Source organism: Scyliorhinus torazame, chromosome 9, assembly GCF_047496885.1.
Source record: "Scyliorhinus torazame isolate Kashiwa2021f chromosome 9, sScyTor2.1, whole genome shotgun sequence".
In the NCBI taxonomy this organism is placed as follows: Eukaryota; Metazoa; Chordata; class Chondrichthyes; order Carcharhiniformes; family Scyliorhinidae; genus Scyliorhinus; species Scyliorhinus torazame.
This window is the reverse complement of record NC_092715.1, coordinates 150,378,408-150,396,352: the sequence shown is the minus strand read 5'-3', so window position 1 is coordinate 150,396,352 and position 17,945 is coordinate 150,378,408. Positions and strand designations below refer to the sequence as shown.

Genomic DNA, 17,945 nt, shown 5'->3' with positions numbered 1-17,945 from the left:
GAATCAAATTGGCTGAACACTGGCATCTGTAATGCTGGGGACCTGAGAGGAGGCCAAGTTGAATCATCTATATTGATTGCGTCAGCCATTTCTTCTGAATGCTGTTGTGTTCCCCATAATTGAAGTTGGACATATATGTGGAGCCACCACCTCTGGTTAGTTGTTTAATTGTCCACCACCGTTCAAGGTGGGATGTGGCAGTTCTGCAGAGCTTTGATATGATTTGTTGGTTGGATGTGGGATATGCTCATTACGCTCTGCTTCTGCTGTGGTCTTATGTTGTAGCTTCACCAGGTTGGCACCTAATTTTTAGGTATGCCTTGTGCAATTCCTGGCATGTGTTCCTCCACTACTCATTGAAGCAGGGTTGATCCTCTCGCTTGATGGTGTTGCTGGAGTGAGGAATATGCCAGGCTATGAGGTTAAGACTGTGGTTGAATACTGTGGCTGGCTCTTAGTGTCTCATGGCCCAGTTTTGAGTTGCTAGATCTGCTCAAAATATAGCCCATGAAATCTATCCCATTTAACGTGGTGGTAGTGCCATGCAACACAATGGAGAGTACCTTCTGTGTGAAGCTGGGACTTTTTCTTCACAAGGACTGTGCAGTGGTTACTCCTACTGATACCGTCACGGACAGGTGCATCTGTGTCAGGTAGATTGTGGAGGTTGAGGTGAAGTAGGTTTTTCCCTTTTGTTGTTTATCCCACTTACCACATGCCCAGATATGTCTTTCATTACTTGGCCAGCTTGATCAGTAGCCATGACACTGAGCCATTTTTTGGTGATGGTTGTTTGAAGTACCCCACTCAGGGTACATTCTGTGCCCATTGCTATGCTTTGTGTTTCTTCCAAAGTGGTGTGGAACATGGAGAATTGCTGATTCAATAGCTGATGGATGGTAATTGGTGTTATTCAGTAAGAGGATTATTTGGCCATGTTCAGCCCATTGTGTGGGACTTCATGGGGTCCAGAGTCAACATTGAAGACTCCCAGGGCAATACTTTCCTGACTGTATATCACTGCGTCCACTACCTCTGGTGGGTCTGCCCGACCACAGTGTCCTACCACAGTAAGAGGATTATTTGGCCATGTTCAGCCCATTGTGTGGGACTTCATGGGGTCCAGAGTCAACATTGAAGACTCCCAGGGCAATACTTTCCTGACTGTATATCACTGCATCCACTACCTCTGGTGGGTCTGCCCGACCAGTGTCCTACCACAGTCTAAACATGTGCAGGTTAGGTGGATTGGCCGTGCTAAATTGTGCCTTAGTGTCCAAAAGGTTAGATAGGGGTTACAGAGACAGGGCGGAGGCATAGATCTGGGTGGAGTACTCCTTCGGAGGGGTGGTGTAGACTCAATGGGCCAGATGGTGGCCTCCTGCACTGTAGGGATTCTATGACGGAACATACCTGGGGCTAGTATGGAGGAATCTGTATATTGATTGTAGGGTATGATTTGGTGAGTATTACTATGTCAAGCTGTTGTTTGACTAATCTGTGAGACAGCTCTCCCAATTCTGGTCCCCAGATGTTGATGAGGAAGTCATTGCAGGGTCGGCTGGGGTTGGCTGTGCTGTTGTCATTTCCTGTTGGGTGGTCTGTTCCGATTTATTCCTTTTCTATTTAATCTATAAACCAAAGTTCATTTACTGGCTATAGGCTGTGCCACTTCTGGGGATTCATCGTTATATTTATTGTGGCATATTAAAATCAGTTTTCAGTAAATCTTGACATCAATTAACTCTGAAGGATCAGAATGCAGTACCCAAGTTGTTGAGGTGGGAAAATCTGATTCGTAAAATTCCTCAATTAAAAATCTTCTCTGAAATAATACCAATTTGTACAGGCTGCTGAAAGAGTTTTGGCTAAGACGCAAGAAAACTGGACAGAGTTCCAGTGTTATACAAAATCAACGTTCCAAAATATCTTTGGGCTGCTCTGAAACAAAGAATAGTACGGGAGTTTTCTTTTGCTGTATCCTCCTGTTATATCTGTTTAATACAGAAGTGATTTAATATTTTATTTTTAGAATCGAATGGAGGAGAGCAAGGCACTATTTAAGACGATTATCACCTATCCCTGGTTTCACAGCTCCTCTGTCATTCTCTTCTTAAACAAGAAGGATCTCTTGGAAGAAAAAATCATGTATTCTCATCTAGTTGATTATTTCCCAGAATATAATGGTGAGTGTTTGGCGGCAATTTGACCATTTAGAATAGGAATTTAAAACTTTTCATACTGGTTGAAATTTAAAACTCTGGTTGTTTCTGTTGGAGAATTTATCCAAATTACAGTAAATATATATGTTTATTCCCATTTGTAGGTGCACAAGTTGCATATCTCTGTTCATGATCACAAACTAGTTGCACAAGTGGATAGCTTCACAGCGCCAGGGTCCCAGGTTCGATTCCCTGCTGGGTCACTGTCTGTGCGGAGTCTGCACGTTCTCCCCGTGTCTGCGTGAGTTTCCTCCAGGTGTTACGGTTTCCTCCCACAGTCCAAAGACGTGCAGGTTAGGTGGATTGGCAATGATAAATTGCCCTTAGTGACCAAAAGGATTAGGAGGGGTTATTGGGATAGGGTGGAAGTGAGATTTAAGTGGGCCGATGCAGACTCGATGGGCCAAATGGCATCCTTCTGCACTGTATGTTCTATAATACATTAGAAACGTGTTTCTTTTGGAAGAAATTCTTTAACTTTCCTGCAATAGATTAGATTTCTAACTGTACATTAATTTGCATAAACAGGTGGGTTATGTCATGATATTCAAAAACACACATCATGATAGACACACCAACAGACAAATCAGAACACACAACACCACAACCAATGACAGAAAGATATAAAAGCACAGACACGACCCCTGGTGGTCAGTATTAGCTGCAGAGGAGAACCAGGACACATCTATTGCCAAACACACTCAGGGAGACAGCACGTGCAGAGTATCCAGAACGAACTGTATTATAAGAGTTATAATAAAATAGAGTTGTACCACATACAACTGTGTTGGCTCATCTGTGCACCAGAGCACCCAACACCACATGGTACAGGAGTGGATCGATACCTGCCGGCATACCTCAGTGTACACAGACAACCAGCAGTGCCCAGGCATGATGTACGAGCTCCCGGTTCCGCAGGCGCTCCAGTGCGACGGCGACCTCCACGAAAACTGGCGGCGATTCCGGCAAAATTTCGAATTGTTCCTGGTGGCAGCTGAACTCAAAGACCTGAATGATGAGGAAAAAATTGAATTTCTCCTCACCGTCGCCGGTGCAAGGGCAAGAGCAATGTTCAGAAGGTTCAGGTTCTTCAGGAGGCAGCAAAGGTACGATTACCAGGCAGTCCTGGGCAAATTCTCCAAGTACTGTGAAGAATACGCAATCCAATGGGCACTTAAAGGTAAGAAAAGCTGCAGTACTCACCTCGTGGCTGGGATCCCGGTACCCGAAATCCCGGGCCTAGAAAAGGCTGGGTCGAGGTCGGCGGCCATCTTGCTAAAGGTATAACGCTAGCACAGTTGCGCGAGAAGTGCGCAGAACCGGAAGTTTCGTTTGCGCATGCGCGAGATGCTGCGCATGCGCAGTCAAGAAAACGGCCATCGGTAAAGGAACAGCGATCTGAGCATGCGCAGTCGCTTCCTACGTGCTACATACCGAGCGTCAGGATGTCAGAGGCCCCAGACTGCACCAATTTAAAAGGGAAATGTCCCAAATCCAATTTAAAAGGGAAACGTCCCAAATCAAAAAAACAAAAATCTGTTAAAGCTGTAAAACAACCTTCCTTCACCTGGAATGACAGCACAGTGCCGCAAATTGACCCAGGAGATGAATTTGACCTCCGAAGAACCCTCCGACAAGCAGTTACCTACGCACAAGCCGATGATTCCGACCTTGAATACTTCGATGACGATTTTTACAGTGTTTCCGGACCTCGCGAGCCCAATGATAGCTCCGTGGTCCTATATGACTATGACTCGGACGAACCTTTCGTGTTGCACATTGGCGGCCCCCACATTGAATCCGACGCAGATGCGGATTCATTTTTCGGATTTGAGGATCTTCAATCCAGCAGATATGACGTTCCAACTTATCAGTACCGGATGATGCTGCAGCCTGACATTAACAGACAGGGAGCGGTGCAAGCACACGGAGAGTGCCCTGCTGCCACACAGAGCGTGGTCCACGTCCCGCTCAACGTTCCCGACTCTATGAAAGAAGACATGCAAGACTCCAGAGTGCAGTCCTCGCATGAACCAGAAGTGACTCCAGTGTCACAAGCCTCCACAGAGAGCTCGTGGACAGCCTCCACGATAGAAGCAACGCAAGACTCCAGAGCGCAGTCCTTGCACGAACAAGAAGCGACTCCAGTGTCACAAGCCTCCACAGAGAGCTCGTGGACAGCCTCCACGATGGAAGGAACGCAAGACTCCAGAGCGCAGTCCTTGCAGGAACAAGACCATGAGGGTCTAGCAACCTCTCCTGACCAACCATCGGCAGACGATGCAAGTCTGCCATGCTCACGTGAACAGCAAGAAGGCTATAAACAGCCTACCATGCTCCACTACACAGCAGCATGACCATGACGGTCTCTCATGCTACAATGAAGGGCACAGCGCTGAAGACTGTTCAAGCCCAACTGAAGACAAGCCAAAGGAATCGCCTCGTCCAAGCCCGAAGAAAAAAGGTTTATGCGCTGACCTTCAGGATCATTGTAGCCGAACAGAGATTAATAATGCTGCACGGCCACAGAAGGTTGCTGAGGATTTGCTAACGAAATTAATTGAATGTTTAACTTGCAAGGAGCAGACTGAGAATTGCCAGTGTTTTAGTACGGATCGAAAAAATGGACAAGACATTGATCCTCAGGTAATGGAAATAACACAACCTGAATCATATCTACAGCAGGGACAAATGTCTCCCTTCAACACAATGCCGCAAAATCCCAACTTCGGAGACCAGCAGTTAGTCAGTAATGACTCTTCAAACCTGGAGGGGAACATTAATTGCATTGAACCTATACACACTCCACTGATTATTGAGCAGAACATTGGAGCAAGAATCCTGAGGACACCGACATCGAGTAGCCAGATAACGAATTTAAAACCCACAACAGTTTCAAGTGAACCAAGTGTGCTTTCCACTAATGGTGAAGATGCAGATAAGGTCGACCCGATTATCCATTGTACCACACTAACCCCAGTGATTAAGCAGTTATGTATGGGGAGTATAATGTGGGCAATTGAGAACAGTAAAATAGAGACTGTGACCATGCCAGTCCCAGCAAAATCAGACCCAGAGACCATGAAGGCATGTACATTAAACAAAGTTACATATGAGGTACCTGAGAAGAAAAGTGAAACGGAATGTTCTTTGGAAAATGGTACAATGTCGATAGAAACAGTGGATCCTATATTCGAGACCATACATATGGGAGAATTTGGGGGTAATAAACAAGGTTCTGCAATGTCTGGGGGAAGATTTAAAGTTCCAAAGAAGAAAAGCCCAAATGAAGGACAATGGCAAGACAATGACAGTCCACCGACATGGTGTGCACCACCAGATGAAAACTCTGACAATTTACCCAACCCTAGTGAACAGCAAGCTGCTAATGATGATCTATCCACGGGATGTGAGACGAGTGACGACAGCATCCCACTTCCCATGCAAAAGGTGCAAGGTGACAGACCTCGCCTAGTGCGTACCGAGGCACTCGACGATCACGGTGGGACCACTGACGACTGCGGTGGCGGCGCACCGCTTCCACCCTCGATGGCTCGAGCCTCTCCGCTGGTTGGTGCATTCCTGCATGTTCCGACTCCAGAAGTGCAGCTTCAGGGAATCTCGGCTGCCTCCAGTGAACCTGTTGGGACTCCGGACGGGGGGCATCGACGGAAGGCAGACCGGACTCCAGATGGGGAGCAGCCAAGCGCCGACTCTGATTTGCGCACGCCAGACCTTGCTCCGGACGGGCGGTGTCGCGGCCTCGGTGATGGCACGCTCAGGGTGACGGCGGATGCCACGGCGACAGGGAATGGATCGCGTGGCAGTCCCACTGGGTCGGCAGTGGCAGCCAGCACCGGCGGTCCAAGATGGACACACCAATTCGCGCCATCGCCAGACGTTGATGCGAGCAACAATTCTCTCTCCAAGGCGACATGCTTCGACGTTTCTCTGCGGAGTCGCCCTTCCGGCACAGCAGGTGGCCGGAACCAGCGTACACGGTCTCGGCCAACTTCCACATCTGGCACAGTCATCGCCTTGCATGATATTAGTGATGGTGCTACTTCGATGGCAACGACCCATCGGCTACAAGATGCCGTCCACCACAAACATAAAAAGAAAACAGACTCCACCTTGTTCCTGGCAGGCAGGGCGGATGGATTGGTGCGTAGGCGCAATCAGCGGGCTTTGTGCCGCCTTCCACGCTCGCAACTGCACCGTACGCACACGCCGGATCCTCCACTGGTTCCCAAGGATGACTTCGTGGAGATGCCACGGATCATGCCCCTTCCATCGCCACCAGAACCAAACCACAGCCAGGGCACCACTAACAAAGATGTTGAATGTTATATTTGCACGAATGAAAAAACCAAGCACTGCACGAAGTACAACAAATGGTAAAGTAGAGACTTCGGCAACAGCATCACCTCCAACAGTCCAAGGTGAACCAGTGTGACCCCAAATCTCCACAGCTGAACCGGCTTGAGGACCAGCCCATTCTTGAGGCGGTCACCCATTAGACTGGACTTATAACGCTGTTCATACGTTCAAAAAGTCAAACACTTCTGTATTATAACTTGTTGTTGTTTATTGTTCCAGATATCGTCTGACCGGACCAATGTTCAAGTTTTTTTTTCTCTCGCATCCAAGTTTTGTTATGGTATAACCTTGTTAGTGTGACGCACCCGACATCGCCCCATGTAAATAGTTACGTCATAAACACACGCTGTACACAACACAAACGCACACTCTTAGATGCACTCACGACACAATTATATTTATAACCACGTAGGCACTTGTCTTTGTAAAAAGGGGGGATGTCATGATATTCAAACACACACATCATGATAGACACACCAACAGACAAATCAGAACACACAACACCACAACTAATGACAGAAAGATATAAAAGCACAGACACGACCCCTGGTGGTCAGTATTAGCTGCAGAGGAGAACCAGGACACATCTATTGCCAAACACACTCAGGGAGACAGCACGTGCAGAGTATCCAGAACGAACTGTATTATAAGAGTTATAATAAAATAGAGTTGTACCACATACAACTGTGTTGGCTCATCTGTGCACCAGAGCACCCAACACCACAGGTTAAGGTTGTGTCAGAGGTTTAAGTGCAAAGTATCTGAATGGGAGCCAAATCTGTCTACTTCCACTATTAACAGAGGTGGGATGAGTGGCAGGTAGCTAATGTGCTCATGGAAATTGGGCTAGTTATTTAATTATAAGCAGGTTGCCTTTTTTATGTTGGCAGTCGTTCCATTTCTAACTACAGGAGGCTGGGTTTCCCACACCTCAGGGAAACTCGGAAGGCTAGAAAGGCTGAATCCATGAGGCAAATGTCTTTATCTGTGGGCCATGAGTATTTTCTCACCCAACAGGTTACCCAATAAACCACACCACCTCCGTAATCTCTCCATCAATACAACCACCTGCTCTTGTAAGCTTTGGCCTTCTATATAAAGCAGACTTGTAAAGCCAGTAAGACTGCCTGTGGGTAGCAGTCCCACAGAAAAGTAGCCCAGAAATGAAATTCTGCAGGGCAATTGAAAACCTGTTCTTCCCAGATCTCAAAAATTCTTCTGCACAGAACTTGCCTCTGGCCATTATTTCTAGAGTCAGTAACTCAAGTAATTTCCCCTGTTTTTTTAATGGGTTATGAAACTTTATTGACACAACTTCTTAATATAATTTTAATGAGTATTACCGAATTAATTCCATCTGATCCCGATTCCATTGTAGGACAATTTTTTATCAATTCCAATCTTGGTGAGTAAGGATGACAGGCATTGCAGTGCTTGAACGGGTTATAAAGATAGGAAGGGACAAGGCCATGGAGAATCGTAGAATGATTGCCTCCTGTGCTTTGTAGTCATTTGAACTGTTTCCAAGCCAGCTCTCTGTATGATCAAACCAGCTAGTTCCATTCCCTCCCCATGCTCCTTAAATCTGCAAAGTTTTCTCTTTAGGTGCTTATCCAACAACGCAAAGGAGCAAATAATATATTTGAGCTATTGAAGCATTGAAAGCCATCATGGATCAGCAAGGAGAGTGGAGAGAGGCAAGCAAGAGTTTAGTGCAGGAAGTTTTAGATGAGTTGAACTTAGTAGAACTTGGAGGAAGAAAGACTGGGCAGTGATGCATGGCAATAGTTAAGACTTGGTAACAAAGACATGATCAGGTAGGGACGAAGGGGGAGTTGCTGAAGACGATGACACAGGTTGTAATCACACTAATCCCGTAAAAGGGGAAGCATCTGGTGGAATGTGGGTCGCATAGACCTATATCACTATTGAACACGGACGTGAAAGCATTGGCTAAGTTGTTGGCGGGGAGATGGAGGAGTGTGTCTCTGGGGTGGTGGCAGAAGATCAAACAGACTTTGTGAGGCAGGCAGCTCGTGAGTAATATAAGACGGCTATTTAATGTGGTTATAAATCCGTTGGGGGCTCTGGTACCGGAGGTGGTGGTGTCCATGGACGCGGAGAAGGCATTTGATCGGGTGGAGTGGCGGTACTTGTTTGAGGTTTTGGGAAGGTTTGTGTTTTGGCAGAGATTTGTGGCATAGGTACGGTTGCTGTATGTGGCACCAAGGGTGAGGGTGTGGACGAATAATATAAGCTCACAAAACTTTAACTTACACAGGAGTGCACACTATCACCGTTGCTGTTTGCGCTGGCCATAGAGCCATTGGCGATGGCTCTCCGGAGGTCGTCAGAGTGGCGAGGGATTATGAGGGGACAGAGGGAGCATCGGGTGTCGCTCTATGCCGATGACCTCTTGCTGTATGCTTCGGATCCGTTGGAGAGTATGGGAAGGTTTACGGGCCTGCTGGGGAGGTTTGGAGGGTTCTCAGGGTACAAGCGGAATGTAGGGAAAAGTGAGGTATTCCCGTCAGTGGGCTGGAACAGCGGGCTAATTTAGGGGCGATGCCATTTACGGTAGCGAGGGATAGGTTTAGGTATTTGGGGATTCAGGTAGGGATGGAATGGACGGGGCTCCATAAGTGGAACTTAACAAAGCTGGTGGAGGAGGCTAGGGAGGATCTTAGGAGGTGGGATACACTGTAACGTTGGCGAGGGGGAGTGAGTTCAGGTATCCGCAGGTTAAGGACTTTGCGCGAAATGTCTGGAGGGGCTTCCTAAGGTTTCCGGGATACACCCTGCTGGAGCGACTGCTGCTTCCAGATGTGGAAGGGAACGGAAGAATTGGGGATATATACAAGTGGCTGGGGGAGCAGGTAGGCGAGCGGGTGGTGAAGATCAAGGAGAAATGGGAAGCGGAGTTGGGAGGGGCGATCAATTGGGGAGTATGGAGAGAGGCACTGCGTAGGGTAAACGGGACCTCCTCTTGTGCAAGGATGAGCCTGATACAGTTTAAGGTGGTGCACAGGGTGCATATGAATCGGGCGAGAATGAGTGGGTTCTTTCAGGGGGTAGCAGATGAGTGTGAGAGGTGTGGGCGGGGACCAGCGAATCACGCGCACATGTTTTGGGGTTGCGAAAAATTGGGAAGATTCTGGGCGGGAGTGTTCGCGGTCTTAGCCAGGGTAGTGGAGGACGAGGTGGGCCCAGACCCGGACCTTTGGTGGCCATATCTGAGAAGTCGGAGCTCATGGAGAGCAGGAAGGCCGTGTCTTGGCCTTCGCCACTCTGATTGCATGGCGGCGAATTTTGCTGGAGTAGCGGTCAGCATCGCCACCGGAGGTAGTGGCTTGGTTGGGTGATCTATACGACTTCCTGCGATTAGAGAAGATAAAGTATGAGTTAAGGGGCTTTTCAGGGGGGTTTGAGGAAAGGTGGGGGATGTTTGTGACCGTGTTTGAGGGGCTCTTTGTCGCAGGGGAGGGGGGAGGGTGAAAAAGGGGAAAATTCTGTACAGACTGTATAGTTGATTGTTGGGAAGTATGTTTTCCGGTTGTTTATTCGCTGTAACCTGTTTTGGTACATGTTTGTAATGAAATACATTTTGAAAAACTGATGAGGTAGGAATAGAGACGATTAGGGTGAAATTGATGATGGAAGTAGGCAGTCATTGTGATGGTGAGGATATGTGGTTGGAAGCTTAATTCAGAATCAAATCGAATGCTGAGATTGCTTCAGCCTGAGATGATGACTGATGAGGGTATGGGCTGTTTAGTGTGGGCTGAAGATCTTTCCAGTGTTCAGTTGGAGGAAGGTTGAAAGACAGTTACACGTGAGTAATACTAGCCACCACATCTAAATTCATTGAGAAAGAAACTTCCTCAAGTCCCCTCAGTACAGCATCCCATTATTTCATGCATGATTCCAACAGCCGGGACTGCATGGTGGTGCAATGGTTAGCACTGCTGCCTCACGGCACCGAGGATCCGGGTTTGATCCCGGCCGCGGATCACTATCCGTGTGGAGTTTGCACATTCGCCCCTTGTCTGCATGGGTCTCACTCCCACAACCCAAAGATGTGCAGGATAGGTGGATTGGCCACACTAAATTGCCCCCTGATTGGAAAAATTTAAAACAAAATTCCAACAGCCACAGGTGAGAGCTGAATGAAGGTGAGGACCGTTACAAGACGAGATACTCCGAGAGTGTGGCAAGCCCATCTGTGGGAGGCACTATCCCTCTCTAACACCTCAGAAACCACACCCCAGTAACCCACTTCGACAGGTGTGGACGGCACGGTAGCACTGGGATCCGGGTTCAATTCTGGCCTTGGGTGACTGTGTGGAGTTTCTCCCCGTGTCTGCGTAGGTTTCCTCTGGGTGCTGTAGTTAGATATGCAAGTTAGGTGGATTGACCATGATTTTTAAAAAATCTTTTTATTGGCATTTCTCATATTTATAAACAATTGTATACATGCATCACTTTTTTCTTACCTGCATTAATTTACTTTATTGTACAGAGAGGTTTATTTTGTCTTTTGTTTAATTGACCCTTTATACATTTTGCTGCCCTCTGGATTGGCCTATAGTTCCTCCCCCACCCACGCCCTTTGGCTTCAGCTGTGTTGTACTTTTATTTTCAGGGAAAGGGTGGGGGGGGCAACCCCTCCTCTTCTTTTGTGGTTTCCCCACTTCCTTCCTCCCCCCCCCCTTAACTTACCCCTCGTTGCTGGCCTTGAACAGGTTTTGGAACAGGCCGACAAACTGCCCCCATGTATCCAGGAAGCCTTCCTCTGACCCTCAAATAGCTAGATGGCTTACTTATTCTTCTCCGAGAGGTCAGCGAGCCAGTCTGCAGCCTTGGGTCGTGCTGCCGATCGCCAGCCGAGCAGGCTTCTCCGGCGTGCAAGGGCGTTGGCCCCCTTCCCCATGTGTAGTTCTGGCTGCTCCGATACCCCGAAGATTGCCACTATTGGGCGTGGCTTCACCCTCACCCTCACCCCACAACCTTGGACATTGCCTCAGAGAAGGCTGTCCAGAACCCAGCAAGTTTGGGACAAGCCCAGAACATGTGGGTATGGTTGGCCGGGCCCCTCTGGCACCGCTCACATTTGTCCTCTACCTCCGGAAAGAACCTGCTCATTCGGGTTCTGGTCCACTGCACTCTGTGCACCACTTTGAGCTGCATTAGGCTTGGCCTTGCGCAGGAAGAGGTGGAGTTACTCCTGCTCAGTGCTTCACTCCAGAGTCCCCACCCTACCTCTGTCCCCAGTTCGTCCTCCCATTTTTGTCTGGTCTCGTCCAGTGGTGTTCGAGCTCTGTCCAGTAACTGTCTGTATATTTTCCCACATAGCCCCCCCACTTCTTGCTGCTTGTGCCTATCAGGTCCTCTAGTAGTGTGTTTTCTGGGGCACCTGAGTACCCTACTGTCTCTTTGCAGAGGAAGTCTTTTATTTAGAGGTGTCTCATTTCCTGTCCTTTTGCTAGTTTCCACTTCCTCGTCAGTTCGTCCAGTGTTGCCAGTCTGTGCCCTACGTAAAGTCCCCGACCGTCAGTGTGCCCCCGTCTTGCCTCCATCTTCTGAAGGTGGTATCTAGCATGGCTGGGGAGAATCTGTGATTGCCGCATATGGGAGACATTTTAGTTATCCTGAAGTGTTGTCTCAGCTGGGTCCATGTTCTCAGCATGGTCGCTACCACTGGGCTTGTTGTGTATCTTGTTGAGGGGGATGGGAGTGCTGCTGTAGCCAGGGCCCGGAGGGTCGTCCCTTTACAGGAGGCCTCCTCCATTTGTACCCAATCTGTGCTGGGTTCTTGTACCCATCCCCTCGCTCTTTCTGCCGTTGCTGCCCAGTCGTAGTATTGTAGGTTTGGTAAAGCCAAGCCCCCTTTGATTTTCCTTCTTTGCAGTGTCGGTTTGGGAATTCCCTGGTTCTTAAACCCCCCCCCTCACAAACGCCATGGTTAGACTGTCTACATTTTGGAAAAAGACCTTGGGGATGAAAATTGGTATGGATCTAAACAGGAAGAGGAACCTTGGCAGTACGTTCATCTTAATCGGCTGCACTCACCCACCAGGGAGAGTGGGAGTGAGCCCCACCTTTGAAGGTCTTTTTTTACTTCCTCCACCAGGCTGGTCAGGTTCCACTTGTGGATCTGTGTCCAGTGTCTGGCGATCTGGATCCCCAGGTAATGGAATCTGTTCTGGGACGTTTTAAACGGGAGCTCTGCCCCTCCCCCATTTGGATTCACTGGGAAGGATTGACCGTGTTAAATTGCCCCTTAGGGTCCAAAAGGTAAGGTGGGGCATGGGCTTGGGTAGGGTGCTCTTTTGGAGGGCTGGTGCAGATTGATGGGCCAAATGTAATAATTCTAAGACGGGCAGGCGAAACCAAGTGAGGGTAGTCATTGGTTTCCTAGTCAGTGATTTCGGGATTTGTCTACCCTGGCATGTGAAGACTGATTCCAGCTGACTGGCAGATGAGACCAATCTCATGTCCAACAGCTTTGAAGGCAGGTTAGCACCATGCTGCCAACTGCCCAGACCCGTCTTGCCAATAAACCAAATAGGACAGGAGGAGTGTGAGGCTGACACTGCAACTTTCCCTCACTATAAACCAATTTGTCTGCAAGCCATGTTCGTTATCTTTTTATTATCTGTCATTCATCATCTTTTTAGGAACACACTGCCTACCTCGTATAATGAGGAACAGGCTAGAAAGGGTGCCCTAAGCAGTGTCTGCTTCATCTCCCTGACTAGCAGGCCACAGCTGGCAGGAATCCCAACTTGTTTGTAAATCAATCTCAACAAAGAAAGTAAAGGGGACTTTGGTCACCATTGGCACTTTCATCTTAATCAGCATCGAGGCATTCTGCCTCATATGTATTTTGAACAATTCATTGTGTAATTTCTGAGCTGCTGCTTGATTCATTAATCTTTCAATGATATGTATCTGATTTGTGTATTGTGATGCATTCTAGGTCCTCAACAAGATGCCAAGGCTGCTCGTGATTTCATTTTAAAAACCTATCAAAATCAGAACCCAGACAAAGAAAAGGTCATCTACTCTCACTTCACATGTGCCACAGATACAGAGAATATACGGTTTGTCTTTGCTGCCGTCAAGGACACTATCCTACAATTAAACCTGAAGGAATTTAATCTTGTATAAAGGACCAATACTATGAACCCACTTCAGATCACTCAATACTTTTGTAAAGCTCTATATTTTTTACTTGCCAGTTTAAAGTTGTACTTGGTACCTGTAAATTACATTTACAAACTTGCACACGTGTTGCCAGTTTTATGGGGAACTTGGTGATGACAGTGCAGATACATAACTTCTGGTTAACAATCTGTATTTTGTTCAGAATTTTTTATTCACATATAAATCTTCTATTTGCAAAAAAATGTGCTAGTGGTATTCGACACATTTGTGAAAAATGGGCCGAACAGGGATATCTATAGCTTTCTTAACTGAGGTGGGTTTCAAAAATTGCTGGGATATGGGTCATGTGGAAATGGGCCTAAATATGTTTTCCAAAGGTGATTGTTTTACAATTTTTGTAATAGTAAGAATGCTCCCAACTCTGATTTTATATATTTCACTATGTCAAAAATATATGTGGCTATCTTGGAATCCAGAGGTTTACTAAATGCAAAAGATTACCCAAATAAAAGGTACAAAAAACTTCATGGTTCCGATTATGACTACTGGCTGAGTTACATTTAGCATATGGAAGTATTTTAATTATGAGTAACCTATTTAAAGAGTAAATGGTTGGTGTACAAAACAAATATTTTGACTTTTTCTTTGCGTTTTTATTCTAATCTTATCCAATTAATCCACGTTTGGAGTCATAGTGTAGATTAAACTACAGCTGCCTTCTAACATCATAAATTATTGCTGTCATTAAAGGCAGTGAACATATTAAGAATTTTGAATGCTAAATTTAATTTAAAAGAAAAAGGATTTTAATTTGGTTTTATTAGCAGAAAAGAGTTAGAATGGTTCGTAGGCAAGTGTGAAATGTTTTTATTCAAGCTATTAAAAGTTGAAATTATTTTATATGTGAACACTGCCACTTGTATACACTTCGATTGTAAGAGATTTCAAATCTTTGTTTTGTACAGAAAAAATGCCTTCACATACTAAAGAGTTGCAAAAGATAGATGGGACTGCTTAACAGGGCTTTATTTGTTCTACCACCATCATAATAGGAATGACACATAGGTATATCATGTTAAAATGCTCACAAGCAACTGTAAATATGTATCCGATATATATATATAGCATCTTTTCTAGCTTTAAAAATTATTTATCTTGGTCAAAAAGGAATAATATTTGAATTAATGTACTAACAGTAATTGTAAAAGAATGTACAGGTGTTTCCACATTTTTGGAAAGCTAGATAAGTCATCACTATTTTTTGAAGTTCTGAAATCTAACTTTTAATGCACAATCCTGTCATTTACATGATATTGATTTTAAAAATTCCTTTCACTGCTATATTTCATAACGAGAAGGTATGTTGGAAATTATTGTATTTTTTCAGGTTCAACAATTTTTATTGGATTTTTACATTTTATGCAATAGGTGGTGGTTTTTGATACTGTGCCTTTGAATTTGAACATCAAATGCATAAAAAGACTTGCTTTTGCTATGATATCTCATCTGAATCTGACTGGTGTGATGCATACGAGTGAAGTCAGTCTGCAGTGTTAGTTTCTTTAGTCGTCAATGCTTTTTGTTATGCTACTTAATTAAATGAATCAGGTGCCATGGTGCACCACAGCTGCAGAATTTTGTGAGGCCATATGTCTAGGTTTCTAGTTCAAAACAATTACGTTTATGCTGTCTATTTTCCTTTGACTAGGATTCTTCATTTTATAAGAAATCCAAATGAAATCAAGGAGACACTAACCTAAATACTAACAAAGGCGGGCAATATAGAGTGGGGCGGGAGGGGGGTAGTGGAGAACTTTTAACTTGGGTGAACAAATATTATGCAGTACATCTCCCTTCGTGTTCATGGGTTCTGGCTCTTATTTGTGAAAATAATTATCATAGCTTCACTGGGATTTGTACGAGATGATTTTTCAAGCAATTTGAGCAGATAATTCTGTGATGTTCATGTTTTGTTATGCATGCTGTGATAGCCAAGTGCACTTTGCACTTGGTGAAAGCCACTTGACTCAACAGGAATTTCTAATTTTGAAAGCAAAACTCATCTTACAAACTGGGAATCAAAATTATTTTATTTGGATATATAATTTAGCTTTGCTGTAGATTTAAACCTATCTGTACATGTTGTAATTTAAAAAGTTGGGCAATGGGTGCAGGGAAGAACATTGTTGAAATAAACAATCAACTAGCCAAATACCATGATTTCAGAAGGTGCTAAAATTGACAGTAGAAGGATGAAATCTGAAATAAATGCACTTTTAGTATCCTTATTTCAGCTACATGGCACTTGCATCTACTTTTGTTTTGCCTTCAAATTAGCCAAATATTTCACCCTTTACATAGGCTTTTAGATTCTATAATTTACAAATCTTAACATCTGACAGACCAGAAATTGTTAGGATTATTTTATTCTTGTACTGTAAAGTTTTCATTGATCGATAATTAACTGATCTGTGCTTTGAAGCTAAAGATGTTTCATATCTGGTAATGCTGCTGTTTTGATCTGAAATTAAACACAAACTTGGTTCTTATGTTTCAGTTCATCCAATTTTATTTTCCTGGAAAGTCTACATTAAGGCATCAATAGTTCTATCAGCCAATTATTTCAAGCTTACTATTAATTTACAACTTGTACTTTGTAACTACCACATGAACAAAAGATTACTTTCTCTTTAATCTATTAAACATAATGCACTATTAAAAATATTAATAAATGCACATACTCAGTAAACAGTACTTTGGGGCAAAATACATTTATTTTCAAAAAAACCTAGAGAATGTTCCTCCTGCATTAGATTAGATCCTGTTTTAGAATATTGTCCAATGCAAAGTTTTGACATTTGGACCGAAGTAAATCCAGTAGCAAAATGGAATGTATTACATCTGTAGTGATCTATGTATATCCATAAAGGGTAAATGTGCAGTCAGATGATCACAGGATGCCAACACTAACAGGGGTTATAAATACATGCGCACCCGGTCTCTTCGGGTGTGTTGTGACGAGAGAACAGAAGTGTAGAGTTCGCTCAGTGTGCAAGTATAATATTCATAGTACCAAGGACACAGGTTTGATTCCCGGCTTGGGTCACTGTCCTTAGAGTCTGCACGTTTTCTGTGCTGCGTGAGTTTACTCCAGGTGCTCTGTTTTTTTAAAAATTCATTCATGGGTGTGTGCATTGCAGGCTTTGCCAGCATTCATTGCTCATCCCTAATTGCCCTTGAGGGGCAATTAGGAGTCAACCACATTGCTGTGGGTCTGAAGTCACATGTCGGCCAGACCAGGTAAGGATGGCAGATTTCCTTCCGTAAAGAACATTAGTGAACCAGATGGGTTTTTACAACAATCAATAATGTTTTCATGGTCATCACTAGACGTTTACTTCAAGATTTTTATTGAATTCAAATGTCATCATCTGCAGTGGTGGGATTTGAACCTGGGCCCCCAGAGTACTCTGGATTACTAGTCCAGTGACAATGAAAAAAGGTTAGGTGGGGATACGGGGATAGTGTGGAGGCGTGGGCTTGAGCAGGGTGCTCTTTCCAGGCTCCAGGCTCAATGGGCCGAATGGCCTCCTTCTGCACTGTAAATTCTGTGAACCACTACACCGCCGCCTCCCCCAAGTCTCGTAAGACCTGCTGTTAGGTGACTTGAACATTCCGAATTCTCCCTCAGTGTACCTGAACAGGAGCCAGAGTGTGGCGAGTAGGGGAATTTTCATAGGAACTTCATTGCAGTGTTAATGTAAGCCTACTTGTGACACTAATAAAGATTATTATTGTTAATTGAGTAGTAGGATCCATGGTATAAGAGGTCAAGACTCCAATCAAGATATCTAAAATATTTCATCAAAAAGAGGATGAATTAATTCTTGAGAAAAGGATGTTAAGCAGCAAGAGGAGTTGGGAGGTCATTCATCTTACAGGAAAGCCCTCACTTGACAAGGGTGTCCTAAATTTGGTAAAATGGAAACCAAATACTGTGGATGCTGGGAATCTGAAATAAAGACAAGTGCTGGAAAAACTCACCAGGTCCGGCAGCATCTAATGGAGATAGAAAATAGTCAATTTTTCAAGTTAAATCAAACTCTTCAGAGTTTCTCCAGTACTTTTTTTGTCCTAACTTTGGTGTGATTTCAAATAATACTTTTTCCACAAACA

The 17,945-nt window shown here is 45.0% G+C and overlaps 1 protein-coding gene across 1 annotated transcript in view; it reads left to right on the top strand.

The window, feature by feature from the left end:
* Positions 1-16,318, top strand: part of LOC140429525 (guanine nucleotide-binding protein subunit alpha-14) — a 267,729-nt gene extending 251,411 nt beyond the window's left edge. Inside the window, exons 6-7 of the mRNA XM_072516630.1 lie at positions 2,033-2,186; positions 13,582-16,318. Coding sequence (XP_072372731.1) covers positions 2,033-2,186; positions 13,582-13,772 — 345 coding nt within the window. The 3' untranslated portion in view covers positions 13,773-16,318. The remainder of the gene's footprint in view (positions 1-2,032; positions 2,187-13,581) is intronic.
* Positions 16,319-17,945: the final 1,627 nt, after the last annotated feature.